We start from the raw sequence: 27,112 nt of genomic DNA, 5'->3' as shown, positions 1-27,112 counted from the left end.
CAGAGGATGATGGCTGCTCTTTTACCATTTCAATCAGTGTCTCCGAGCCAGTCTCTCAATCTTGCAGCACATCAACAAGCAGAGCAATGTCTCACATACTGTCTCCTCTCCCCTCACATTTGCCCATTTCTCCACTAGTATACTTGCTCTGTGATATTCTTCAAGGCACAGGAATAAAGGACACATCAAGTTGTGCTGGGCTTCTTAAGCTACTTAGGTTTTCATCACATTTACCTCCGTGCATTCAAGCAACAGAAACAGAGTACGTAATCAAGTGGAATAGAAAAAATGCTTTCTAATGGCTTAACTTAGAAATAAAAGCTTTTCAACTACTGGATAGAAATGCTAATGTCTCCATGGTTATATCATAAATACAGTACAAGAAAGACAAGTTTAACCTGACTCCACTCCATATCACCTTTTATTGTTAAAGGTACAGATCTTAACAGTGGATGAAAAGAAAAAAAAACACGTTTCACAGGGAGAGCAGGATGTAGATCTACTGATCTTTCAACTCTTTCAGTCTTCTGATTGCAGATTTGACCGTCACTGCAGAGGTGGTACTGAAAGAAGAAGCAGAGTCATTTGCACACTGCAGCAGCAGAACAGCTCACACCAAGCACTAATAATTTTCAGTAGCTACCACTTGATTGCATTGTCAACAGGAGGCTAAACCTCTGATTTTCATTGTAACAATGCCTTTGTCTACAGAAGCACAGAACTCCACATCAACATCTCACCCAAATTAGCCAGTCATGTAAGTGCACGGGCCATTGCCTAGCAATAGCTGTGTGGGTAATGGTGGCTTTAACATAATGGGAGGGATGAAGGGGAACTAAAAGAAAAAGGGGGGTAGGTACATAAAAGAGCACCATCACAATAAGGATTATAATCTCTCAGAGGTTTTAAAAGAAAAACAGAACATACAAATTGCTCTAAGCAAACCTGTTTTTAACTATTACATCTGTTTCTCCCAAGGGAAAAGGCCCCTGTAGTAAGGTGCTGCTTACACTTCAAAGAAAGACGTCAGAGCACCTTTCCAGAACTAAGATTTTTTCTACAGTCAACAGAATCAGGGAAGAATAAATACTCCCCAGGTCAGAGGCATCATTTGTTACAAGCTATGTCAGCCATGGAGCTGATTCCACTCTGACAATGGTTGGACGGACCAGCCATCATCTCTTCTCCTTTCCTTCTAACACTTGTGCAGGAGAGCTATAGGTTGCATCTCCAGTAAGAAATGCTACTAGAACAGAGGCACAAGAAAGACAACTTAGAAATAAATATTTGTTTCTGCATTTGCAGCTGTTTAATTTATTCCAAGTTTGGGAAAAGACGCAGAGATTGTATTTCTGTAACAGTAAAGTAATCACTTGAATAAATCTTACATAATAAAAGGAGGAGATAAGAAAATTTTAGAGACCCACCAAAAACAGGAGGAGGAATGTAATGGATGAAATGCAGTAACAAACACTTTACACCAAAATCGAATGTTAATAATGAAACTGAAAGAAGAACCAAAAATTATACCATTTATTTTGAGACCAGCCTACTTAATGGTTAACAGATTATAATTAAGTAACATTTAAGTAGTTTTATTATGTTTCAACTGTATGAAAATTAACACTGATAGGAACTTCATGGCCTTACTTGTAAGTCCAGGCACCACCAGCAACTGTCTTCATGCAGGACCCACAGTGCCAGATACCAACAGCCTTCCTCTTCATTTTGGTCTGTAATAAAAGTAGAAAAGAAAAAAAGAAAATCATTTGGAAAACAAAACAAAACTAATAATGAGTTACACTGGTAGTAACAACTGATGCTCTCACTCAGTGTGATGAATGACACAACACTGCTACGATATGTTGGCTCTGAACATTCTAAGATTACTGCAAACAGGGAGCCTTGGACAGCATCTAAAGAATAACTGCAGGGTGCTCAAATCCCTTCACCTGAGGAAGTCTTCATCATCTCACAAAGATGACAACAGGTTTGCCTATACTTACGTTGGACTTAGACAACTGCTTAAATAGAGTTGCTGTCATTCTCATTTCACCTGTAAAGGATGTTAGATTAAAGAAATATCTATTTATGCTTCCAGTCAATTAAAGATCCCACTTTGCAGATATCAATAGTCTGGACAAAAACCAAGCTGCTGGGCCTCTTAAGATTGTCAAAAAACAGATTCAAGTGAACTGCGATCACATATATGATCAGATAAAACCATCACTTATTAGTAATTCTATCCCATCCAGAGTAATGTCATACACAGATAGAAATAAGCAACCAATCAAAAGTTCTCTAGGGGAAAAACAAAGACCCTCCCTCTCCTGGGTATGCCATATGGGAGAAAAGCAAAGCTCCAGTCATGTCTTAATTACCAGGATAACACACACGTTGTATAAATTGTTAGGTTTTCTTATCAGACATCAATAACGTACAGTCCAGCAACACTATATATTTGTTAAATGAAAAAAATATCATTTTTCATTTCTCAAGTGTTCACCTGAAAGGTGTAACAAACCTCCTTATTTTACAAGGGATCCTGACAGTGACAACAAACTGTTTTCTCAAAACTAATTGTCTCCTCAGTAGAAAAACTCCTGAAGTAACAGATTGCACTTCTAACACTACTGACAAAGCGATTTTTAAGAACTGTCGTAGGGAACAAGAGGCCTCACCTTGCCACAGAAGGAGCAGGTATACTTGGCGTGTTGGCTGATTTCAATCTTCTTCACCATTTTCCTTAGGGATGCACCATAACGGGTTCCATATTTACCCACAATCCCCACCTTCTTGGTGCGCTTGGCCTGTCAGGAAGCAAAACACAGCCGGCTGCAACTTCACCGCCATCACACCCTCCTCAGCAGCTCCTGACACGGGCCTCAGCAGTCAGAAGTGGTGCTGCAGACAACCAAAGCTTCTCGCAGCCTTTATACACGGTGTTCTTCGCTCAACTAGGAGGAGCACGTTCTGACACAGCCAAACCCGAGCACAGGTGTCTCCTTCCCTCCAGGGCCGCCCCACTCCGAACCGGGCCCGGCCTCCTACTCCCCCCACAAGCCTCCGAGGACGGCACAGGAACGAGGCCTACCAGGAGAATCCCACACAAAGCCTCCACCCAGGCCTCCCGTCGAGCACGTAAGCTCTCCCGTTCCCTCCCCTCTCCGCCGCCCCCTCGCCATGCCCAGCAGCCTCTGCTTAGTGCCTCTGGGGCGGATGGAGGCGGATAGGCCGCGGCGCTGCGGCACTGCTCACCATCTTACTTCCCGGCGCCGCTACAGAGAGAGGAAGTTGCCGTGCGCAGGCGCAGTATGAGCTGTCGCGCCGGAAGCTGGTGAGCGGGGACCGGATGTGGCGCACCGCGGGCTTGTCTGCCCGTGGAGGCGCTGAACTCTATGATCGGCGGCGCTCTCCCCCACCTCTGCGGGAAAAGTGCCCCAAAGCTGGAACCGTTGTTAAACCGTCCCGTGATAACGGGATTATCCACAGCACAGTCAGTGGAAATTTTTTTACAACCACGATTCAGATAAAATCGATGTGCAGCAGCACCAGGCGTTACTGGGAGTGCAGATGATGGTCTTCCATGCAAGGACAGCACAAAAGAAACCAGGAGGAGCGATCCGCGGGGCTCCCTGCGTGCACTCCTCCATTCTGCGTGTGGTTCGGGCTGATGGTGGGACAGTCGAGGGCTCAGCGGGGCTCCAGGCAACAGTATTTGTACCTCTCTCTCTCTCTGCTGAGTCAAACTCATTCCACACATCCTAGGAATACATTTGCCCTTTTCGGATCTTCATCATAACGATGACTCACAGGACACATCTTCAATACTAGCCTATTAAAAAACAATAATAAAAAGTTCCTCTTGCTGCTTTGTGGTTATTTTGGTTAAGAGTGAATTGTCAGCCAACGCATCCAGGACAGAGGATCTATCACTGTTCTCCAGTCTGTGCCTACAGTTAAGATTTGCTTTAATGCAGTATACAGTCAGATCCTTCACCTACCATTACTGCAGGCAGTTCTGTCAACAGCCAAATCCCAGCTCCCTCAGACTGCAGCCAGTCCCAGCACTGCCAAAATAAACGTGATTCCAGGTGTCTGAGAAGACGGATGGGTGCAGAGAAGCTTGCACAGCTCCCAGAGCCTTGTCTTGGCTATCATCTCAGCCTATTCTGCACAACCCTGGTTGTCAAGCTTCAAAATACAGCAATTGAATTACTACTTTTTATTGCTCAAGTACCCATTGTTTCAGGTTGGGCATCCTTCCTTGAAAAGTCTATTTGTAATACAGGTGAAAGGACAAACAGAGGTGTACAGAAAGGTAGACCACTCACCTCAATAGAATGCTCCAAGTTCAGTTCCAGTACAGAAGAAATAATCTGCAATTTTGAGTCTGAAAGGTCTGAGCATATCCAGACACACACAATGATAATTATGGTTGTTCTAGAAGTGTCCCTTGCTTGTCTAGTAGGCTGATCAGCATACTTCTTGTTTGAACTGTGGCAGCATCAAGATGCCCTACTGCGCTGGATCACGTAGGAAACAGTCTGACCTTAAAAAGCTCCCAGAACATACAGTAAACAAGAGGAAAGTACCTTAACAGACATCCTACGGCAAAGGTGAAGGCCCCAAGTAAATCACAAGTATCAGAACTTGCCACATTCCATTTTCTGTAATGGAAGTTCCATTCACTTTACTGAGATCTAGATAATAGAGAAAAACAAACAAACAAAAAAAAGCTACAGTGTGTTGTGTCTTTGATGGGCAGATATAAGAGTCCCCAAAGCACTGCATGTTCCTGAGCCTGCCGGTAGATCTCACTGGCAACTTGCACACTATCTTGTACAACTTCTCAGCAGCAAGCCTTGGAGAGCCCATCTAAGGCTGCTGGCAGCATCCCAACCACTCATCCTATTAATGACAGACTAATGGTATAGCTGGGCTAAGGCATGCACAGTCTTTCTAACCCCTTGATGTAATGACTAAAAGCACTCTCCTTCAAGATTCTTCTTCCCTTTTTCATCTAGCATGGATAAACCAAATCTCAAGTGTACTTGAAGAGCCTCAGTTAATCCTGCAGCAATCCAGCTGAGATTTTATGGGTCCTAACAAAGAAAGAGTACACCTGGCATTCCTCTAACAGAACTGGGACTGTTCAGTATATGAATTAGATAAATTGAGTTTATGAGAAGCAGAATTCTCCAAGGGCATTTTCATCAGATTTCAGAAAAAATACTGTTTTGAAGTAGCTGTACCTTTACAAAGAAGAGAATTACTTCTATAGGAAATGACAATATGGTTAAACAAATAATGCCTCCCATCTGTTTTTCAGTAGGTAGATGGCAACATTTCTCACCCCTTACTCAGAACAAGTACAGAACACTTCTCTTCAAGTGGAAAGATTGTGTTCTAGAAACAGATTAAATACTCCCATGTTCAAGAAGGAAGCCATTTAAAAGCATTTTAAAGTGTGTATTTGTCTCCTGGCCAGTTGTCAGGGTAAGAGAAATAACGTTTAACTTTTACTCTCAAATCCAGAGACAAAACATTTCCCACAGTTGGGCAGTCACTCCATCTTCAGTCCTACACTTCTTCACTCGCACACACACATCAAAGCACCGTTTCTAGTCATGAATGAAAAGCAAATCTCTACCCAGCACAACTGCAAACAGCCTGCAGGGCATTTCCATGACGACACTTGCTGAAAATGGAATAATCAAACCCTTTGAAACAGGAAAAAAAATATCCTAGTTATTATCAGTCTGATCCTGTAGCACAAACCTTTTCCTCCTTTAGGCCTACCACGGAAGAGAGGGGTTTTTTGCCACTGTCTGGTATCTGCACAGAGCTAAGTGTGTTCCCTGCACAGCACATTAGCTCCTGCCCTCCAGGAGCTAAATGTAAGTCTTCAGTTTGCTATTTCCCTACCCTGCACCACAGATAATGGCTATAAACTGTTGTTAGCTGGCACCTCTGGAATTTTATCTTCTCATGTACACCCTGGTGAACATTTGCATAACACCAGTCCACTTCCAAGCGTCTTCCAGTACTAAAGACCAAAAGTGGGAAAAACATGAATTTGGAATTATATTACACTGCACTGCACTGGAAATAACATACACCATGAAAAGACAACTATGCAGAGATGCCTGAAAAGACCAGTTACAATCAATAGAGTCATTTGCCTTTACATCAAGCTCACAGCAAAAATGGCCTCTAGAATTATTGCTGAGCCAGCAGTGCAGTGTAGTAGACTCAGATCATTCACAAGGAATAACGATTGTGTCACAAATCCCTGAAAGGAACAAAAGAGTAGGTTTGCTTAGATAGCACTGATGCTAAGATTCCAGGTCTCAGCAGCTCAGAGCACTAGCAGCAGGATGGAGACTATTACAAATTGAAAACACACAGTTTATTCAATACGTCAAACAACAGTCCTGCTTATACATTCTCACTGTAAACTGTACAGAGGTGTAAGGGATTGAATAACAAGTCTTAATCAGCCTGAATGCCTTGTGGAAGTAGCTGCTGATGCACCTCTAGACAAAATATCATGGGTGATTCTCTTCTGAAAGCTCATGTGTTTTAGAAAGCACAAGAAGAAGCATCGCTTCTATCCACTGTAAATACACACACACACAAATCAACAAAACAACCCCACTAATATTCTCACTGCATCATGTCTTCTAAGCTTTAGGACCCGCCTGGACACCTACTTGTGCAACCTGGCGTAGGGAACCTGCTTTGGCAGGGGGGTTGGACTCGATCTCTGGAGGTCCCTTCCAACCCCTACGATTCTGTGATTCTGTGAAATGCAAGATGAAATTCTAATACAGAAAAAATACTTAAAGCTTGGGAACTGTGAGTTAAAACAACTTTTTATTTAAGTTACTCAATCCAGAATCAACTTCCTACAAAAAATTGAACAGTTCCATCATGATCCCCTCTCCTCACTCTCATCTGTGGAATTAAGTCTTGAGCCTAAAAGAAAACACACATGCACACACACTCCTTCCCAAGTAGCCAAGCTTAATCTCTGTCAGTAAGCACAGGCTTCACCCTTCACTGAGACAAGCAAGTGCTGTGGAGCGGGTCCTAAGATTTGGAGGATGAGGCCAGAGACAAACATGCTCAGGCAAATATGTGCCTAACAGGCAACACGCTTGCTAGTAGGCCGTTAACAGTGCCTGGTTTCAAGGTATTGCCAAAATTTCTGGGGCTCTCCTTCCTCTTGCTCACCTGCAGAAAATATCAAGAACTGCTGTGTGTATCCCTATTTCTTTTCTACTCTCTGCCAAACTGAATATGAGAGCTAGTTTGTGCACGACTCACATAAGAACAAAATTCTGCCTGTGAACCAACTCCTCATAATACACGCTAAGCTTTTTGGAGATGACTGTTGAAAGCACTCTGCAGTTGCTGATACACTAATTCTCAGAAGAGCTCTTCTATGTGGACAGACAGGAGTTATCTGTTTTATAAATAAAACAACTGTGGAAGCTGAGTTGCCAAAACAAAGCAGCATGCTACCTTCCCATGTCCACTCAGTCATCAGCAAAGGCAAGACTGCAAGACCAGCAGGCTGCCAAGTGTGCAGTGCTCATCTGTCATGCTGTCATCCTTCGAGATGAAATGCACTACAGATACAGAAAATTTGAAGTATTTTATTTCTGAAAACTCAAAAACAATACCTGATTTTTTTTTAATTAAAAATATACGTCAGCCACTTCTGCTGTGTTACTCTTTAATAAACTCCTCAGTACGCCGCTTTTTGAGGGAACTCACTGAACACCTCTCTTCTGCATCTTGAAAAGCACTGTCAGAGTCAAACTCACAACAAGCATCAGCTGCTTCCAAAAGTGCAACATCAGTATCATCTTTGCTGTCAGAGAAGGTCCTCTGGAAAAGTTCGTAAATGGTCTTCTGCTTTGGATCCGGCTGAGAAATTAGAACACAGAAGATGTATATGCATTGTCATATAAAAATCATAGTGAGAAACAACCAAAGTGTAATCTCACATTTCTAGTTCCTTCCCAGCTTTACTACCCAATACAGAATTCAAGCCCAGAAGGGATTGGCTTTACTTGGGTGATTCAAGATCTATCTGAATCTGAATTCTACACAAGGTCGTATGTCATTACTTTCTGTCAATAAAAGGTAAATATTCAAAATACTGCTACGTCTTTAATGAGAAGAAAAGAAAGGATGCAAACTCTGGAAAGTAAATAAAGACAATGATTCAATAGGAGTTGGACATCCTGTTCCGTGATATTGAAGGCAGAACAGGTGTAAGGTCAGCCTACCAATTACATACCAATCTAGATGTACACAAGCCAAAACCCATTCAGCCTCTCCTGGGGACCACCAACATTTTTTCAGGTCAGTTACCTTAGGATAGTAATTAGTAGATTCAGCTGTATTGGAGAAATTGGTTTCTGAAAGCCCTGCTTCTCCCAGCACTTTTATTTTCTCTTGAATCATTGGCCTAGAAGAGATAAACAGTTATTACTGGAAGGAAGAAAATAACATGCAAGATTCTGTGGCCCAATGAGAAGGATGCTTAGTCATTTAGTATGTGTAGATTAAAAAAAAAATATATATATATATATATATATATATATTAAATAAGTGACAAATAAGAGGATGTGATTTCAGGTCATTAATACTTGGAGGAGTTGCATATTCAGGAGGAAAAGTAGTTGGCTGTGGTGACACTGATGGTATGAAGTCAGAATAAGAAGATGCAGTTAAAGGGAACCTGAATAGCCTACGTGTTGAGTCTCCAAGGCAAGCAGCAGTATAATGCCTGTCAACAGCCAGATAAACATTTCTGGGGTATCTCCCATTGCACTCCAGAAGTAAGAATCCACTGCTGGGTCAAAATGTCTAGTGAAGTTCCAGCAGCATCTCCACAATGAACAGCAAATATCCTTGTCTTTTTGTTCTTTTTCTTGCCTTTAAAAATGATGACAGTATCCGTCTTTGAAGAGCCACATTTCCTTCCAGCTAAGCATTAATGACTACATAGACAGCATTTCACAATACAGGCAGAATTACTGTCATTATATTTCTGTGAAACGTGGGCAATGCATCAGTTTCCAGATCCCTGCATTGTAGGGTTATAATTATTTGCCATCATGATATTCTAGAAACTGGACAAGTTCATTTACCCCACTTGTTCCTTTAAATGAGGTAATAAAGAAGTAATTGTGGACTTAAAATGAACCAGCTGGTGGATAATTTATTTTGGTCATTTGCAGGTCAATTCCTTTGCAGCAGAAAGGATTCCTCAGATTCTCCACTACTCCATGATGTCAGATTCCCTAGCCTTAAGGGCTGCAGTGACAACTCAGACCCTATTTACTCAGAGATGGATCAGCAGCATTTCTTTATCAAAGGGCTTACTGAAGAGCAAGACAAAAGCAACAGCGCAGTCATCCTCTACACCCCCTGTCCAAGTGCTCCCCAACCAGCCAGACTGCTCCTCAGACTTGATCCACAATACTCACAACTGACTCACATCCCATCTCCAGTACCTGGTGGGTTCACTGGAACATACTCAACACGTTACAGTACCCCTGCATCAGAACCCTCTGCACTGTATGTGAGAAACTTTGTCTTGGAAGCTGTGAAGGTTTTAGGATGCATCACCCTTCCCAGATTTTTTCCTCAGCAGCCCCTTCTTTGCCAGACAACTACTTGTATTCCTCCTTTGTATCACCCACTTAGTTGTAGCCACTGTGACACTGTGCTGACTCACAATTTCACTGCAGCCCTGGCTAGCAATTGGTGCTTCTCCCCTGGCAGACTGTGGAGACCAACACTAATATTAAGCAACTTCTGTGTCACATGTGACGTACTGAAATTAGGCAGCAGGACAACCAAGGAGACACTCCCCACTTCCTACCATAAGAAGTCATCTGCTGTGCCTCTAGCCACCAAGTAGTGGACATTAACAGAGCTGGTCTGTCCAATTCGATGCGCCCGGTCTTCTGCTTGGATCAAAACCTTGCATCAAAAACATTACAAAGAAAATCAATTGAAAGCTTCAACATCTAAGGAATAACAAACAACAGTGAACAGGGAGACCTCCTTCCTTCTGCACTGTGACTACTTGTTATCCGGATCCCATTAACTTCTGCATCCTTCACCACAGACTAAAGACAAAAAGTCACCTACTGCATCAGGTTGACTAAAAGACACCAAGCATTTTTCAAAAGATGCCCTAAATCCTCTCCTCCTACTGAATTTCAGTTATCTGGGGCTGAGGGATGTAGGACTCACTCCCATAAGACTGAGCATACAGTAATGGAGAAAGATGCTTGAACTGCATACAGTATGGGGTGCAACTTGTGTTGTCCACAGCCTGCATTCACTCTCTGTCAATTATACTGGTAATAAACTGAGATGATACTTGAAATACAGAGCCCTTGTTTCTAGGTGTTTGTTGTCAGATGAAAAGCTGTACAAATGTGGCTGAGATTAAGGGAACTGGATAAACAAACCAGGAAAACCTACATTCCCTCCACTTCCCTCCACTTTCAAAGCAAAGTGTGGAGTCAGCATTGATGATGGACTCATTCAGATCTTGGCTGAGCTGAGGGAGCTGTTGAGAGTTGTCAAGAAACAGCAGCATGTTTCCCTTTCATGCTATGTTCTCCAGCCAGCAAACAGTGTAACCAGCCACAATGGTTCAAGCCCAAGGTGTTTGAACAAATAGCCACCTGAGAGATAACAGAAAAACCCTAAAGAAAGTTTCCTGTCCTCACATCTCCTCCCCAAGAGCTCTCCAGGCAGCATCCAGCACCCATCCCCTCCAGGATTTGTACCCCTGGATTCCAGAAGAGCTCTGCAAACACCACCAGGTCTGCAGCAGACAGTGTCAGGCCCATGTTTGCAGCAGTGAGGGACAGAATGGCCACAGCTTGTTTCTCTGAGAACTGGAACTTCTGGCACAAAGACTGCCGTTCAGCTGACGGTGTAGAGCCATCAATGCGGATGTAGTCGAAATGCTGAGAAAAAGCAGAGAAAGATCCTACTTAGCAGTCTTTTCTGCATTCATCTTCCACATTTTAGTGGATTCTATTTCCCTTCCGTACCAGAACCAGGAAAGTAAAAATTGCAACTATTGTCTTTTTCAAAGGTCTGTCAAATTTTAAGGCACTATAGCTCAACACATAACATATTTCTCCTCTGCTAACAATGCTTGGCTTGCTTCTGTGTCTATTGCTCCCCTATCAGCCCTGAGCAACAGGAAGAACATCAACCCAACTGGGAATTCAAGTACAGCAGAAAGGGAAATGGCTTAACAAAAAGATGAATGCTGTATGTATGCATGTGCTACAACAGCTACAACCTTGCCAACCTCCTTAAGTCTTCCTCTGCTTACAAAAGGAGATGAGATGAGATCCTGGTAGCATCAGGAGAGACATCCAAGTTTTTACTTGGATGATACAGGGCTATAACTTAAGGGTTCAGCCTCCTTGCTCTGCTGGAGAATGCTGCCACAAAGGCAAAGTCACCGCTGCCATTGTATTTTAAAGCTAAGAATATTAACTTAAGTTATCATTCACACTGCCCCAGCGTGACCAAGAACTCTGTAGGAATGCCCATAGAAATCTCTATGAATAATTAGTGCCAGCATTTTTGAAGTAAGAGAAATTATTGCCCAGGTACAAGGATTCTGTACCATAAGAGTACTATAGTACAAAGGAAGGCAGCCATGGTTGGGCTTGGATTGTTACCTTTTCCCTCTACGAGGAAAGCTTGGAGGAAAAAGCAGAAATGGCCACACAGGTTAATTCTACTCCAGAAATTTCCTAGGTCCAGGGCAGACGATGAAGGTCAGCAAAAAACAACAAAAGCCACTCAGCTAATTCAGAGTGCATCTCATGATGTTCTGCTCAGCTCCCTTGGAAAAGGGCATGCTCAGACACACAGCAAGTACAAATGATCTCTGTCCATATCTTTCATAAAATAGATGACTAGCCTTAACTCTGGGGAGCTCTTAAATGGCTTTGAAGCTGCAACAGTGATAAAGTTGGGAAAATTCAGGCATTACTTACTTTATTCTCCAGCTCTTCAACTATTGCATCCAGCATTACTTTATGATGAGCAAACACCAGGAATTTATCTTTCCCACTTTCTAGTAACTCCAAGATGTATTCTCTATATTAAAGAGGAGGAAAAAAAAGCAAAACAAAAAAACACATGTTCTGAATTATCTGCTGACAGAATACAGGCACTGCTCAAAACAAATTTCAAATCAACTTTTTACCCAACAGAAACTAGAAACTAAGTTAGCATAAATTGTTGCTGCAAAATGCAAATAAGACAAGTCTCCTACAGATTGAAGAAAAAAATCCATTCATTTTCTTCACATCAGCTGGACAGCTGCCCACATCTATGCTTGTTTATCATTGAGAATCAATTTAACATATCCTACTTGACTTATGGCATCCCAGACCAATCAAGTGGAAAGTACGTATGCTTTTTGACAATTTGTCTTTCTGTATTTCTGACTTGTGCTCAATCACAGATGATCAAAATTCCCTATCTTCTACAGAATAAACCGTTGTTCTAGACAAAGAATGTCAAGTTCTTTGCTGAACACAACACAGCTTAGATCAGCAGCAACTGGCAGAAAACACCAAACAAGATTTCCATCAATGTATTAAGATGGATCAACATTTTTCAGACAGCTCACTGAATTCCATGATGTTCAGATCCCAATTACATGATAATATCATTAAAGAAAGAAATCTGGACTTGCTTAATTATATCAAAGTGAATCCCCATTTATCCAGTTACATAATGGCTGTTTTTTCAATGACTGCAGAGCAGCCATGGACAACACTGTCATCAGGGGTAAGACACAGAAGGTGCTAGTGATCATTAGATAGATGGAACTGTACATTAGCATCTTACATGAAGTAATACTTTAAATGCTACTAAATATCAGAAAAGGAAGTGGACAAGCTGCTATACCTCTTAGTATTTGCAGTCAGGTAAACAGCACAACATGGTTTATTCAGTTCAAATTTGCAACTGAATATAAAAGGAAGAAACTGTTCAGTAACACAAAAGAAGAAAACCACTCTACAAGAGTTGGGATTCTGAAGTGCAATTCTGTGCCAAACAGGCAGCAAGGTCTGAGACTGTGGAATCACACAGTGCACTTCAGCTGGTCATTACATTCAAAGGGTTGAGGAAAAAGTTTTCATGTTACCAGCACACTAATTAAAAAGTCTAAATGAACTACAGCAAGTTCTGCACAGTCCCAGAAGAAAGAATAAGGATGAAAAGGCTTTACAAGGCACTGAAGGACATCTAGAAGGTCATCTGTGAGAGAAAACACTTGCTACTGAGGTCCAACATGAGCTCTGTGGAAGAGCAAAGAACTTCAGTAGGGGCTGCGACACCCTTGGAGAATGGTACAACTAAAGCTCTGTCCATCTCATAAGCTTTCTGACTCAGGGCTCCTGCTGCAGTACTACTGCAGTATTTGACTTCTCAAATTCTGTGGATACTTTTAGTTTCATTGCTCCACCTCCCCATAAACTGAAACAGGGTCTGGAGCAGAGAATCTAATCCAAGTCCCAAACATCAAATAATTTTCAGTGGTTCAAATGACACTGTTTAGATCCATATCTGGAATGAAATCAGAAAACTTGTTAATCCTAGGAACGCCAAGAGAAGGAAACCTTTAGTGCATTGTCATTAAAATCAATTTTTTTAAGCTAGCTTGAGGCTATTCTTCATGTCCCTACATTGTTATCTCTAAGGCACCATTTTCCTGTTCTCAGCAGAAAGACACATTTTACTAGGCAAGAACGAAGCAGTGACATGCAGCTTACATGACTGAGTGGATTTTAGCTTCTGCTGTTCTGTTGTAGAAAAGGAGAAGAGCTTCCTTCTCCTGTTGTTTCTGCAGAGAGAAAGAAAAACAAATGTGAGTCCCAGTAATGCCTTCTCTCCCTTCTTGCTTACAGATCTAGGTTGGCTGCTGTAGTTTGTATACACTTCACTAAAAAAAGTGAACCTAATAATATAAAACAAAAGGAGATTTGATGGGGAAGTCTACTCACCACTGGGCACAGCACATAGCCAAACTTATTCCTCTGACACCTCCCTACCTACCTCCTACTCAATTCCTACAAGTTGCATGACAAGCGTATCACAAATGCAGTTTTAGCTGATAAAGCACTTCCCAACTAAAATGACAAAGAACAACTCCCAGGTTATTACAGAACTGTGTTAGAAACTTATTTGCTAGCCAAAGTAGAAAAAAAAACCTCCAAAAACAGTCTTCACTTTTTTGGCTACTTCTGTGTTCTACAACTCATCTTCAGTAAGGCTGTGTTTATAGTCTGAATGGGATTACATGGCAAGACAGAAGAGTAGACAGATGCAAAAGAGGCACAAACGATAATTAGAAAGGACTAACAAAAAGAAAGAGAGAAATAATATTTGACACAGAAAGGATAAAGTATACCACTTTAAAGGGAAAAAAAAATTTGTTTTGTGGTGTACGTTACTTTCCAACTGTGCCTTCAGCAGCCTTCCACTGTGCCTCTTCACACGGGGTGCAGCTCTAACTTTCATTGGAACACAGGACAGATTTTTCACTGATTTTTAATTCAATTTAACCAAAGAAGAGTTCTAATCTGAAAAATAAAGGCACCTGAAATACCAGTGGCTCATCACAAAAATCAGTTCTGACTTACACTTTCATATCCTTTGGCCATTTTCTTAGCTTCAGCTGCCAACATAGCTTTGGTCTTTGCATTAATGCCTTCAGGAGCTACCACAACCATTTTGCGTTGCTTTGCTGGAAGCTGGGATAGCACATCTGATTTAAGACGTCGGATCATGATGGACTCTTCCAGCAAAATTTTCAGTTCAGCTAAGTTGGATGATCCAGAGTAGTCCCAACCCCACGGCGTCTGGGAAAGATCAAAGCAGTTATCAGGGTCACACTTACAAAAGACTGATGCTTCTGTTCTACAGGTGATCCAGCAGTGGAATAAGCTTTATCCAGTTTCCCTGGAGCTAAGAATTTAATGATTACTAGGAAAAGAGATGTGGGAAATATGGTGGTAAACTAATCCAAGAGAAGGTTACTCATCAACTTCCCTTTCTCCTATCTACGAGTATTCAGGAAGGTACAGGGAAATAGGATTATGGAAAAAGATAGGGATCCCTCTCACGTGCCTTGGTATTTACCCTCACACTACTGGGTGTTTCTACTCTTGTTGCTTGGGGCAGGCCTACAAAACTCAGTGCAGTTCTGTATTTATGAATTTACCTCAGCTCTTAGCAGAGAGAAAGACAAACATCTCCAGCAGCATGATCACAAGCATCCTTAACCAAATGCCTTCACAGACACATTAAACTTGTGTGACATACCTAGTAAATGGTAAGTAAAAACTGCCTGCTTTCCACCATGACCTGTCTCTTGGCTCTGCCATTATAGCTTCTGGCTCAGACTTGAGCAAATCATAAATAAATTTTGGCCCAAAATACATCACTCAAAGTATTGTCTTTTCAAAGCATTATCACTTCAAAGCTCTTCTAAAGAAATCCTTCATTTAATCCACTTTTAAGCACTAGCCTCTGAACCTGCCCTATCCTCCAGAACCCTACACACAGACATCATCTATCTGTTCAATTCATCTCAGCTCATAATTTCTCCTACCAGTAACCTCACAATCACTCATTTTTCTCTGGGGATGCCAAGATGCCAACCATTACACTTTCCAAATGAAGCATCTTTCAACAACTTGTATTCAGACAGGAGACCAATAACGTTCTTAGAATGGCGTAAAGGATAAAGAGATTTTTTTTTGTTTCTTTGCTGAAGTTTCACAAATATATATATGAATTAAAGCTACAGTAATCTGGAAAACAAACGCTGGCAAAGAGGACCTTCCTCAGCTCCAATTTCAAGTCTCGCTGACAGTGTCACCAAATTCCACCCCAAATATAAACTCTGATCCTCCAACAATTCAAAGCAACCCTTATGCATATATATATATATCCTGAATTCTCTGTAACAGATAACAGATGTGAGGTACCTCAGCACCAACCCTTTAATCTGCTGCCTCTATTCTCATTGTATCACCTTAACTGCTAAAATAGATTTAACGTGAAAAAAAATCCATATTCCCTTTATTTGCCTTCCCCAAGAGAAATCTGCTGCAAAGCGGTATTTGAAATAAAATAGGAAAAAGCTCTGCAGCACTCACTGCACCCTCTATCTTCTTGTAGAACGGAGGAGACAAAAGTAACAGAATTAGACATGAGGTTAACCACATCACTTACTGTATTAACAAATGGTGCTTTGATGGAAGAGGGACAAGAACAGGTTATGAGACAGAAAGGGGAGGAATCAAACAGGTCACAGGCAATTAAGACCTCTTTCACATATTAAAGCAAGTATTCTTATTTGAGGTTGGGACATCACAGGACAATCTGTAATTCTATTGCCATACTGCAGTGATGAGAACCATTAACTAACTACAGATTCTGGCACCTGTAGCCACCATTGAAACTCATTTGACTTAATGTATTCCTATGTAATTATGGTACTTTCTGATTATCTGTAGTAGGTTCATTAAAGCTGGAAATAATTCAAACCATACATACAGAACCAGACTAAGTCCTGTAAAGATTTTTGGCTCTTAAAACAGCCCAGTGGTATATAGCCAGAGGTAATAAACCCACTTGGATCTAAGCCAAGCCTCCAAATGCCACCATGGGTATTACTGCTCTGCTTCCCTGAAACCAGGGATGCAATGCAAGTCCCTTGGGACCCTGGAAAGCTGGCTCAAGTCCAGCTAGGTTCATTAGCTTTAGACATGCTGCAATACAGCTAACAACGCTCAGCCCCAAGTCTCTGTGCCCTCCTTCTGCACTGCTTAAGGATTCTGACTCAGCGGAATAGATGTGCAGAGCCAAGAAGGACCTCGTGCTGCATCCAGCTTGGTCACACTGCTCAGTGCTCTGACAGGGAATGAACAGGGATCAATACTGAGTGAGCAGCTGAACAAGACCTTCTACACAGCCTGGACGCTCTACACAGGCTGCCACATTCTATTTACACAGCACACCTTTCACTTTTGGAATCATGGACAAGTGATATATATGTTTTAAATTCACATAGTACAATTCATTTCAGAAGACTAACATCATCATGACTGGAAGAACAAGGTAGAAACAGAGCCAGTACAATATCTACTGTCATGTTAAGAAGTATATACTGGCAGAATGGAATTTTCAGATAACTGTCTTTCATTTATGGCAATTGTGTTGCTGGAACAACCTGCAAACAAAAAAGCATACTAGTTTTGTGTTGTACCTAGTTCATGATAGATAATTATTCTTGGAATTATTAAAATAAGTTTTATTGTATATTACTATGAAAAAGAGAGGGGAAAAAAAGAGGGATATTTATTTTGCCAAGATACACATCTGGCTTTGATCCATAGCGTTCCAGAACAAATGCATCTGTGATTTTCTTAAAGTGTTACAGCATTTTACATGAGTCAGTAAACTTAATACACTGTTAGCAGAAGCTGCCAAACTCTCACAAATTCAGAGCATGTGCTCAGATAGAAATTATTTAATATTTGCCAACATCACCGAGTTGGAAAAATGAATTTGCAGCACGTATTACGGGAAACAGACCTGTGCTGTTTTGTAAATATACAGGTGACATTTCACTTGCTACATTTCTGAGAGTATTGATGCTGGGAGGCTGAATTACAAGATGACAAACTTTCATATCTCTTCTAATCACATCTGCCAGGTACCTGCAATTTTCTGTTAAGTAATCTATTCTCTTCAAATGGAAAGTTGTCAGGTTTTAGTTTAAAATTGAACGGTACACAGGTTTGTCAGTTTTTCCTTAATCAGATTTATTACTAACACCAAAACATTTTTACACAGCACCTTTCATTCTGACAGATCTCCAACAGCTTTGCAAAACCTCTCTGGTTCTGTGCGATTCCATTCCATCCCCCCTTATAGTGCAGCCACTTTCAGGACAAAAAAGCAGCACCTATTTGAATAATGACTGCAAAAGTACCACAACAGTTGTTTGGAGAGGTTGCAACTCAACACAATCTTATGTTAGAGCTGCAAAAATAAATGTGAGGGACACACTACAATCACCAAAGCACCTTTCAGTTTACTCATAGCTGAGAGGATCTAAGGCAACTCAATATGCAGTAGTCCTATTTTTAACTTGGCTACTATCCACATCCCTTCATTTTCAGCAGCCCCACTTGTGCTCTAAATAAGCGAATTCTTCCTAGGTTCACTCTATAATTTATTGACACTGACTGTAGCAAAACATCCCAGGAGAGCACCAGTAATGTTCAACTGTCTGGTAGAGATGGGTCAAACGGAAATGAAATTGTACTACAAACCCTACAGAGGCTTTGAAGAGCAACTGATACAGACTGTGACCCACACATCGAGTTTCACTGTGGGCTGAAAACTCATTTATACAGAATACATTGCTGCAACCTGAACTGTGCAGAACAATTTTATTTCTTTTATCCAATTACACATCTTACCTGAGGTCCATATGCCTTGTAATTGAAGTAACAGCAAGTCATGCAGAACTTTACCCTCAAAGGGTTTATGAAACTCCAGACTTATTTAGACTCACAATCCAACTTTCCTTTTTACTGCAGAAAGCCAATAAGATTAAACTGCATCTCTTCATTTCCCTCTAGAAAGCATGCTGGACATTGTTCAGACAGGAATCTCTCAGCAAAGATAATGTAACTCAGCAGAATAGCTGCCCTCTCCCTCCCTCTGCGCTCTTCATCCATACAACTCCTACAATGGATGAAGAAATAAGAAGTTTCCATCATCTGCCAGGAAAGCAGTGCTTTGCTAACATTAATGCTGTTATCTTCTAGAACTCATGTCTGTGTCTGTGATTCTGCACATTAAATGGTCTTACTTTAATCAATGATATCAGTATAATCAGTACCAAAGCCAATGAACTGCACATCTATCTTGTACATCTGGACAAACGTAGAACAGCACTAAGCTAGCTACAAAAGCTGAAGTGGACATTCAGATCTAAGGAAAATGGACTTGTCAGCTTCTGATGGGACTGCATCTTCCTGATGCAAACTTAGCATACATTAGCTACACCAAAAAGAAAAAAATAAAATAAAGAAAATCAGTAAGCACAGCATCAGTGCCCTACAAATACATAAAACTGTTTTTATGGCATGCACTGATGATTTTCATTCTTCTGTAAATATTTTTGAGTGTATACATGGTTATTTGGCATTCCCAACCACTCTGCTGACATTGTTATTGCCCAGTCTTAGACAAGATGAGGCACAAGAATGTCTTACATGAGTTAAAGCAGAGAGAGCAATTTTATGCAGTATGTGTCCTTTCTCACACTGCCAAGCCACTATAACTGCTACATCCTTGTACTGGAGAAGCTGGAGAGCAAACCAGATTAGAAGGGTCTTGTTCCAAACAAGAACTCAGTCTATGCAACCAACACAAGAGATTCCAGAACCTTGCTGTTAACAGGCAGAAGCAAGAGCTCAGCTTATAGCAGTGTGTGTTCCAACACACACCACAGCCTAAGAGATTACAAAGCCAGCTGAGTTTCTTGTACATCAAGATCAAGTCAGAGTCCCACCATCATAGCTGCAAGAACTAACTTGCTGCAAAGCCAAATTCTTGCAGTAGTTGTACTCAGTAACTCTGCTAAAACCACTGAGAGTAGCAGTGAGGGATAAGTTACTTTTTCTTCAGGGTATGTTGGGGAAAACATCAATTTCATAAGTTGGCAGAGAATAGAATAAATAGATGGACTGCAATTCTTTTTTCTTTTTTTCTTTTTTTTTTTTTTTTTTAAACTTCATTTTACTTGGAGGCATTACATTGTTAAAATGTATGTTAAGTGTAAGATGTTAAAAAGAAGCCTTACACTGTTGAAATGGTCACTAAAGCAGACAATAAGTTGTTTTTTAATCAATTAGCTCAATCCTGCAGCTACTTAAAATGACCACACTGTATCCACTTAAAACTCTTAGCAAGTTCTTGTCAGAACAATCTCTTAACCCACAAGCTAAGGCCACTTCGGCTTTTAGCTTTTTATTTCCATGCTCTTCCAGGGCAGAACTTGACAAGAAGCCTCTTGTCTCTTGCCTCACTGCCCCTTTATCTCAGGGCTACTTTCAATTTGCAGTACCTACAGCTTCTAAGGTTGAGAGCTTTCAAAATACCACTGCAGAGCAAGACCTTCTCAAAAAGTAATATCAGAAAGTGAAAAACAGCAAGAAAGAAACACTCCAATTGAAACAAAACAAACAAAAAAAACAAATAAAATAAAATGCTGTTTGGAGAGTCCAACTTCATCATCTCCCCACCATCCCTATGAAGTACCTTCTTTGCATCACAGTAGCGGAGCCCAAAGGTGTGGAACTGTGGAAAGAAACCCGGCTGGACAGCTGCAATCTGTGTGTAGAGCTCTGCAGGCCGCGACATGGCAGGGGTTCCTGAAAGTAAGATCACTCTCCTCGCAGCCTAGAAAAGCGAAATGGGACATCCCTTATCATACAGCTGACAACACAGATGACACGTGCACTGAGGTCATCCCTGGCCCCAGTATTAAGCCTCAGGGCCGCTGTCCTATCATCATACATAGAGAAATGTCTCACTTTCCAAAGATGCTTTTGGCCCTTACTTTCAGAAGGCTCCCAAGGACAGTGCTTAAAACTTCTAGGAGGCAGGACAAACTGTATAATTTCTTATTCATCATGCGCATGCTGGAAGAGGACATCAATTTCTATGACAGTTCTTTCTGAATTGGCATTTACGCGCAAGACGCGTTAATACCTTATGTCTGGCTCAACATTTCATCTGGCATTAGGATGTCACAGGAGCATGACACACACTCCTCTCAGGTACACCTCACCTCCAAAATAAATTCTCTTGTAATAAATCTGCCACAACAAGCCACAAACAAACTGTCTTGCTCACAAAAGCAGAAGAGATCTAGAGAAGTAGACTTTTTCCATGTTTTTAGGCCATTTTCTTTTTAACTCAACTAGGAAGGAGAGAAAGATGATGCTGCCTGAAAAAGGCTGCCCACCTAGCAGTCATTCTGTGTTTAAGCACAGCTTGCTGGATGCATGAAGTAATCAATAAGAAATCACTTAAAAAAAAGAAACAAACAAAACAAAAAAAAACCTGCTTATTATTGGATACAGGAGTGAGGGGTAGACAAACAAAAAGAACCCACACAGTAATCTGAAGTAGGTGCTCACAAAAAGTGAGGAAAAAAATAATTATACTGTAGACATAAAAGCCTCCAAAATGCATTTCTACCCTCTTATATTCAGCGTTATCCAATTCTATTATTAGATAAGAGCAATGAATTTCTACTGCTGTAAATTCACGTATAGTAGTTAAATTACAAATGCCTTCTAATTTCCTGCATAGTTTAAAGCAGGTTCATTAAAATAACAAAAAGATTCTTGAGTGACATCTGTACCAGCAGCTCATTCATATTTAAATGAAAAAGAAAATGAAATTCTTTTATCATTTCACTGAGATCTACCAGTCATCCAAATCTATTCAAGATGATTCATCAACTCACCAACCAAATATGATGGGGAAAAAAAAAGTTCACAGATCAGCTAACGGAAATTAATTTCAGGACTTTATCAGATATTTATATACAGGTTGTAACCAAGGTGGAACTTGCCTTCCCCCTCTGTTGAACAGATCAGAAGGAAATGTGACGACCAATAGGATCGCACAATTATCACATATCTTAAAAAAAAAAAAAAAAGCAGGACATTTATCACACTGAGTAAGAAGAGGTATCTAACCTTTTGACATATCAGAAAGGTGTAAGTTCTCACAAGACAGAGATCCCTACACTACTCACAAGAGGGAAGGGTGACAGCCAGGGCTGGGAAAAAAGACAACATGGAGGTCGCACGACTACATGCTTGCACAGAGAGCATATCAAGGTCAAGATGAATGGGAGGGAACAGCACAGCTGGGACATTTCCAAGCAATGCGTATACAGACCAGGAACATACTCAATGCAACATAAAACCATCTGTGTTGAAAGTTATATCACTCTCCAGGCTTTTCCTCCATGGACGGTGCTCCTCAGGAGCTGCACAAGACAAGGCTATGCTAATTCCCTGGTAGTTACAACACTTGGTTGGTCTCCTTGCTCCTTCTCTAATCTCAGAATTAGTATCAAAAAGGGGTAGTAAGGTAGTATTCAGTAGCTACAGGTCACGTGAATTCTAACCATGCCCCAGCTGTTGCTTCTTTGTTTGCATCTCATTTTTGAACAGAAATCTAATCACTGCAAGCACTTACCAAGGGTTGTGATACATCTACAATTAACCATTTTAAAAATCAGGAGAACTAAAAAAACAACTTAAAGAAAACAAACAACCCATATTACTTAAGCAACAGCTGTGAAGAACTTGAAGAAGTTAATTTCAGAAAATGGTGTAGAACACAGGTGGTCTGACTCATTATCCAAGAATCCCTTTCAGTATTAAGAACCGTAATAGAAGGAGCCCAAGGGAAAGGGGAAAAAAAATCCTAGGCAGACAAGGTTTCAAGTGTTGAAGACTTAAATTCTGGGTGACAGAAATGTCTTTGATTCACAGATCTTTTACTAGTGGCAACTCATTTTGAATACATGCCAATAAGGATTTGCTCCTGCAAATCCTGCAGAGAAGTCTCTGCTGATCACTGCTTACTCTCATTTCTCAAGAAACCTTCTCTAATGCCAAAAAGTGAGAGTTTATCCTTTTTTGTCCAAGATATATAAGAACAATATGGAATAACAACACAGAAAATACGATCACAGTGACGAACATAGACTCTTCAGCAAAAAAAAACAAAACAGAACCGTTCATCAATTTCTATGCATCTCCTCATAGAACAAATAACTTCAGCCACTAGTTATCATGCAGGCATGAAGAATAATCTTGACCAGAAGTACTTCCTCCTCCCTCCCTCTCTCTCTCATCTGTCCTTGAGACAATTCTTACAGCTACTTTCCTATGAAATTGCTTCAAGCAAATCTGATGATGGCTTGACCAGTCTGTAGACCTGAGTAACATAAAACAATTGTGGCACTGCGGCACACGCAAGACACCAGCAAGAATAATTTCCGCAGCTGCGATAACACTTACAAAAATTACTTTTGAAAGTTGAATAATTTATTAAGCCTGATGGCACTTCAGAGTTTCAAACTCAGCACCCAACTGACTGGATGGGGGAGTCGTTAGGGGGTGGTGTGGAGTGTTATGCCACAAAGCTCAACACACAAAGAGCCTCATTAACATACAATGACTGCCTCTATTGTAAATGAATTTCACAGCATGAGCTCTGCCATATGCTAACAGACTTACACTTAAAAAAAAAAAAAAAAGTTTGGCTGATTCTGGCTATGTAATTACTTGTGTCCCCAGTTTTTGCTTACTTTGTCGTTTTGAACTGCTTAGCTAAGAACGCATTATCCTGTGAAATTAGAAATCTGAGAGCGGCCATAATGTAATGGGGATAGTAAATGTAGTAGAATAGAAATTTGATAAAGGGAAAATGTTGCAGCTGTTTTGGGGAGTCTATTTCTGTACTTGGGTCAGTGTGCTGCATTTTGTAAGATGATGTGGTCATACCAAAAAATATAAATGCTTTTCTCTACTATTAAATGACATCCAGACAGAGAACTTCTCCCACATGGTGACAAACAGCTCCCACTGAACCAAATTACCTCCCCACCTGGAGAATCAGCTTCTCTGATTTCAATATAACATTCTTCCTCACAGCAGGTGACAAGGAAAGGTTTCTTTATCCAATCCATATAGATTTGTAATGCCTAAAGATAGCAGCTATTTATTTCCTACAGAGAGATTTTTCTGTTCCCTCCTTACCTTCTACCTTCAACATTGGCCTAATTCCCTTTATTATTTTTACGCACCACTTTATTGAAAGAAGCACGCAGAGTATCAGATTCCAGCTACCCAATGTATTTGGACATAAGTAACTAAAACAAAGAACTTTAACCTTGTACATATCAGGATGTGCATTATGTTATTAACCCGCGTAGCAGCTCAGTAAGAAAAATTTCATGAGTAATATTACCCAAATGTTGTGGAAAGGAGCCCATAGAGAAAACAACAAAAATAAGCCCATTTTATGCCACCAGAATATTTGATTAAATACTACTATGCATTTCTCAGTTTCTAACTCAGTTCTTCACTGAAAACTTACTTCATGCCTCCAGAAACACTCATCCATATTCCACTGGGACCTTTCTCAGTTTCCATTGCTTCGCAATCACAGAACAAAGACAATATAGCTTTTCAGCTAGCTGAAGGATGTAGAATCCTTTTCACCCAAGTCCCCAAGAGATCCCTCTACAGATCACTGAAAGACTTCCATTTCATTGTTTCTTCTTCCTCCACTTCCCTTGGGGCTTTGTTGTTTTACATCTATTGGTAGCACGCCTCCTCAATACTCATGTTCCTGGGCCAGTCTAACCTTGGAAGCAGAAATCTAAAATAAGAAGAGGTAACACCTTGGGAGGCAGATGCAGGACAGAGGTAAAGGGAACAAAGGGTATCAACAATACACCCAGGACAGCAACTCAGTCCCAAGCAGAAAACTAAAGAGAACAGCAAGGTGACAAATTCCTATAACTGTCTGCTGCAGCCACCTAGGACAAACAGGCTGGGACAGTAAGGGACTGGGACAAATAAAGCCTGAAAACAGTGACTCAACCAAAGCCCAACAGTATGAGGCTATGTCACTTTGATATACATGGAAACAGGACAAAAGTGCCACTCTGAACACAGGAACTTCCAGCCCTCAAGTGCTACAAGACACACTGAAGCAGGGGACATACCTCACACGGTTACTTGCACAGACTGACCAGCATGACAGTTAGCTAAGCTTGAAGGCAGCGTTTTTACCATGTGCTGAAGCATCAAAGTACAGTTTTGCACTATGGCTTTCAATCCATTTGCCTCCATAATTGTGCAGGGTCACATGCTGTGTACAGACTTGGCCACCTGAGTCCTTGTGGGCAGGTGAATCATTCTCCCCCACATACAAGTCTGCACACCCAAAAGTAAGCACATCCACAAGGAAGGTGAAGGGGGTAAGAAATCCAGCCTACACACTTTACTGTCACTATTTCAGCTCATTCTATCATATTGTAAAGGCAAGTTCTTCTCTCAAAGTTTTGCCCAATAAAAATAAACTGGGCACATTGTGTCTTTATCTTTGTTCCTATGCATTTGTTAAGGTACTTCAGAAGGTAGTAAGCATAATTACTGCATACATCTAGAGAATATAAAAGCACACTAAGAAGTCCTTCTGGTCACACTTGCCATTGTCCTCAAGCAAAACATTACCTCTGTCAGGGTGAGCAACTAAGTATGTCATAAAAGACACTAAGTACTACACACTAAAAAACAAACAAACAAACACTGGTGCTTTGTTTTTAAAATATTTTTAAAATGTTAATAAGTCCCCAACCAACAGATTTAGGCCGCATGTTTATTACATGGCTCTGCTTGACAATTCTATACCACACTTGCTCTCCAATACATCCAATCCAATACAGACAAGAGAGGAGGGAAAGACAAATTGCAACTGGGTAGTTAAAAATACCTTTTTGAAAAACAATCAGGGTCAGATATTAAAACTAAAACAAGACTTTAAATGCTGTAATCGTAGGTAAATATTTCAGATGCTAGAGATTCAGCTGGCTGTCTAACAAGGCAGATTCAAAATTAACATCCAAGCTAAGTCATCTTTATTATGAATGTGCTGATGTATAATCTGGTTACTGTGCAGTTCTGTCTAAGCCTCCACAACAATTTTTGTATTTTACTTATCATTCAAACAGAGGAGTCACAGAAGCAGATTCTACCGAGATAAAAAGAATCCATTAGGCACCAACAGAATGGACAGAAACATTTCAGGCTAAGAAATATTTTAATTTACATCTGTCTGGTGTCACTATGGACTCAGTTCTTTGTAGCAAGTAAGGACCAACAGTAACATTTCTTGTGGGTTTTTTTACTCCTTTTCTTTTCTGTCCCCAAAGCTCAGTTCAAGGCTAAGCCGTCATGCTTAAAGGTACTGGGAATCTCATAGGAAATATAAACAACTACAGCAATTTAAGGAAGTTGAAAGCAGCTTAATGCCAAACACAAGAGCTGCCTAAAAAGTACTCTAGGCACGACTTGGCTCCACAGGCTCTGGCTACAGCACTGACAAGGCTTTGCACTGTGACTTTAAGGTAGGGACTTTCGTGCCACAAGCACTGCACCTATCAAGAGCTTGCCTATGGAAAGAGCTTTTTCTGGTTTCTTCCAAAAGACTCATTACTGCTCTAATCCTTTTAAATGCAAGGGAAGCAAAAGCAAGAACATTATCTTCAGCACTCAAATCTCTAGCAACAATAAACAGCAACTCTATCCATTCATCTTATGCAATAATCTAAAATACTAAATTCAGTAAAATACTAAAAAATACTCCAATTTTTACCCCATTTACTATTTACTACACAGGTGACAATGTAATTTTTACATACAGTGTTCAGGTGATGAAATCGCCTCATATCTTGGTTGGTCTTTCAAATAAAAATTTGCCACAATGTGCTATGCCAGTAGTGGGCAGTTGAGGACAAAGCTGCCAAAGGGAGTAGATTTAGAGCAAAATACAAGTTGGAAAGCAAGGAGGGCAAATGAGTGGCTAGTACAGACAACACTTACTGCAAAAATTACAGTCAGGAAAATACAGTTTAAGTGAACATATAGCAGAAAATGTTCTCTAAAGGTTCTGGTCCTGTCTTACTGCATGCTTCTTACACATGATGCAAATATGAAACTCTTGACTGAAAATTCAGTTTGAAAAGCACAAGATCTCAGTGCTTTAAAGACCAGTGATGTGACAGCATAAAACTATAAATTCGCACTAAGTTCATACAGGCAATTAACCTTTATATAACAGGTACCATCTTTCACATCTTATAGCCTGCAAATAATTCTGACAAGCTGATCCTTACAAAGCT

The 27,112-nt window shown here is 40.7% G+C and overlaps 2 protein-coding genes across 4 annotated transcripts in view; both read right to left on the bottom strand.

The window, feature by feature from the left end:
- Positions 1–403: 403 nt before the first annotated feature.
- RPL37A (ribosomal protein L37a) lies at positions 404–3,363 on the bottom strand. The gene is made up of 4 exons (XM_042877787.1): positions 3,259–3,363; positions 2,682–2,810; positions 1,651–1,733; positions 404–563 (listed from the first exon to the last, which is right to left on the bottom strand). Exons 1-4 carry the CDS (start codon positions 3,259–3,261, stop codon positions 500–502), a joined length of 279 nt encoding a protein of 92 aa, XP_042733721.1. The 5' UTR covers positions 3,262–3,363; the 3' UTR covers positions 404–499.
- A 1,319-nt stretch (positions 3,364–4,682) lies between these two features.
- Positions 4,683–27,112, bottom strand: part of SMARCAL1 (SWI/SNF related, matrix associated, actin dependent regulator of chromatin, subfamily a like 1) — a 37,321-nt gene continuing 14,891 nt past the window's right edge. Inside the window, exons 10-18 of one of the 3 annotated variants that reach the window (XM_042877784.1) lie at positions 20,431–20,571; positions 14,727–14,945; positions 13,857–13,927; positions 12,066–12,168; positions 10,770–11,012; positions 9,908–10,008; positions 8,389–8,485; positions 7,692–7,938; positions 4,683–4,703 (exon numbers count right to left, since the gene is read on the bottom strand). In XM_042877784.1, coding sequence (XP_042733718.1) covers positions 7,738–7,938; positions 8,389–8,485; positions 9,908–10,008; positions 10,770–11,012; positions 12,066–12,168; positions 13,857–13,927; positions 14,727–14,945; positions 20,431–20,571 — 1,176 coding nt within the window. In that variant the 3' untranslated portion in view covers positions 4,683–4,703; positions 7,692–7,737. Of the gene's footprint in view, positions 4,704–6,860; positions 7,939–8,388; positions 8,486–9,907; positions 10,009–10,769; positions 11,013–12,065; positions 12,169–13,856; positions 13,928–14,726; positions 14,946–20,430; positions 20,572–27,112 lie in introns of those variants that run through there. The other 2 variants (XM_042877786.1, XM_042877785.1) reach the window with 2 other exon arrangements.

The sequence above is a fragment of the Lagopus leucura genome, unplaced genomic scaffold, assembly GCF_019238085.1.
Source record: "Lagopus leucura isolate 7727_CA_CO unplaced genomic scaffold, USGS_WTPT01 Super-Scaffold_100019, whole genome shotgun sequence".
In the NCBI taxonomy this organism is placed as follows: Eukaryota; Metazoa; Chordata; class Aves; order Galliformes; family Phasianidae; genus Lagopus; species Lagopus leucura.
This window is presented reverse-complemented; position numbering and strand designations above follow the sequence as displayed.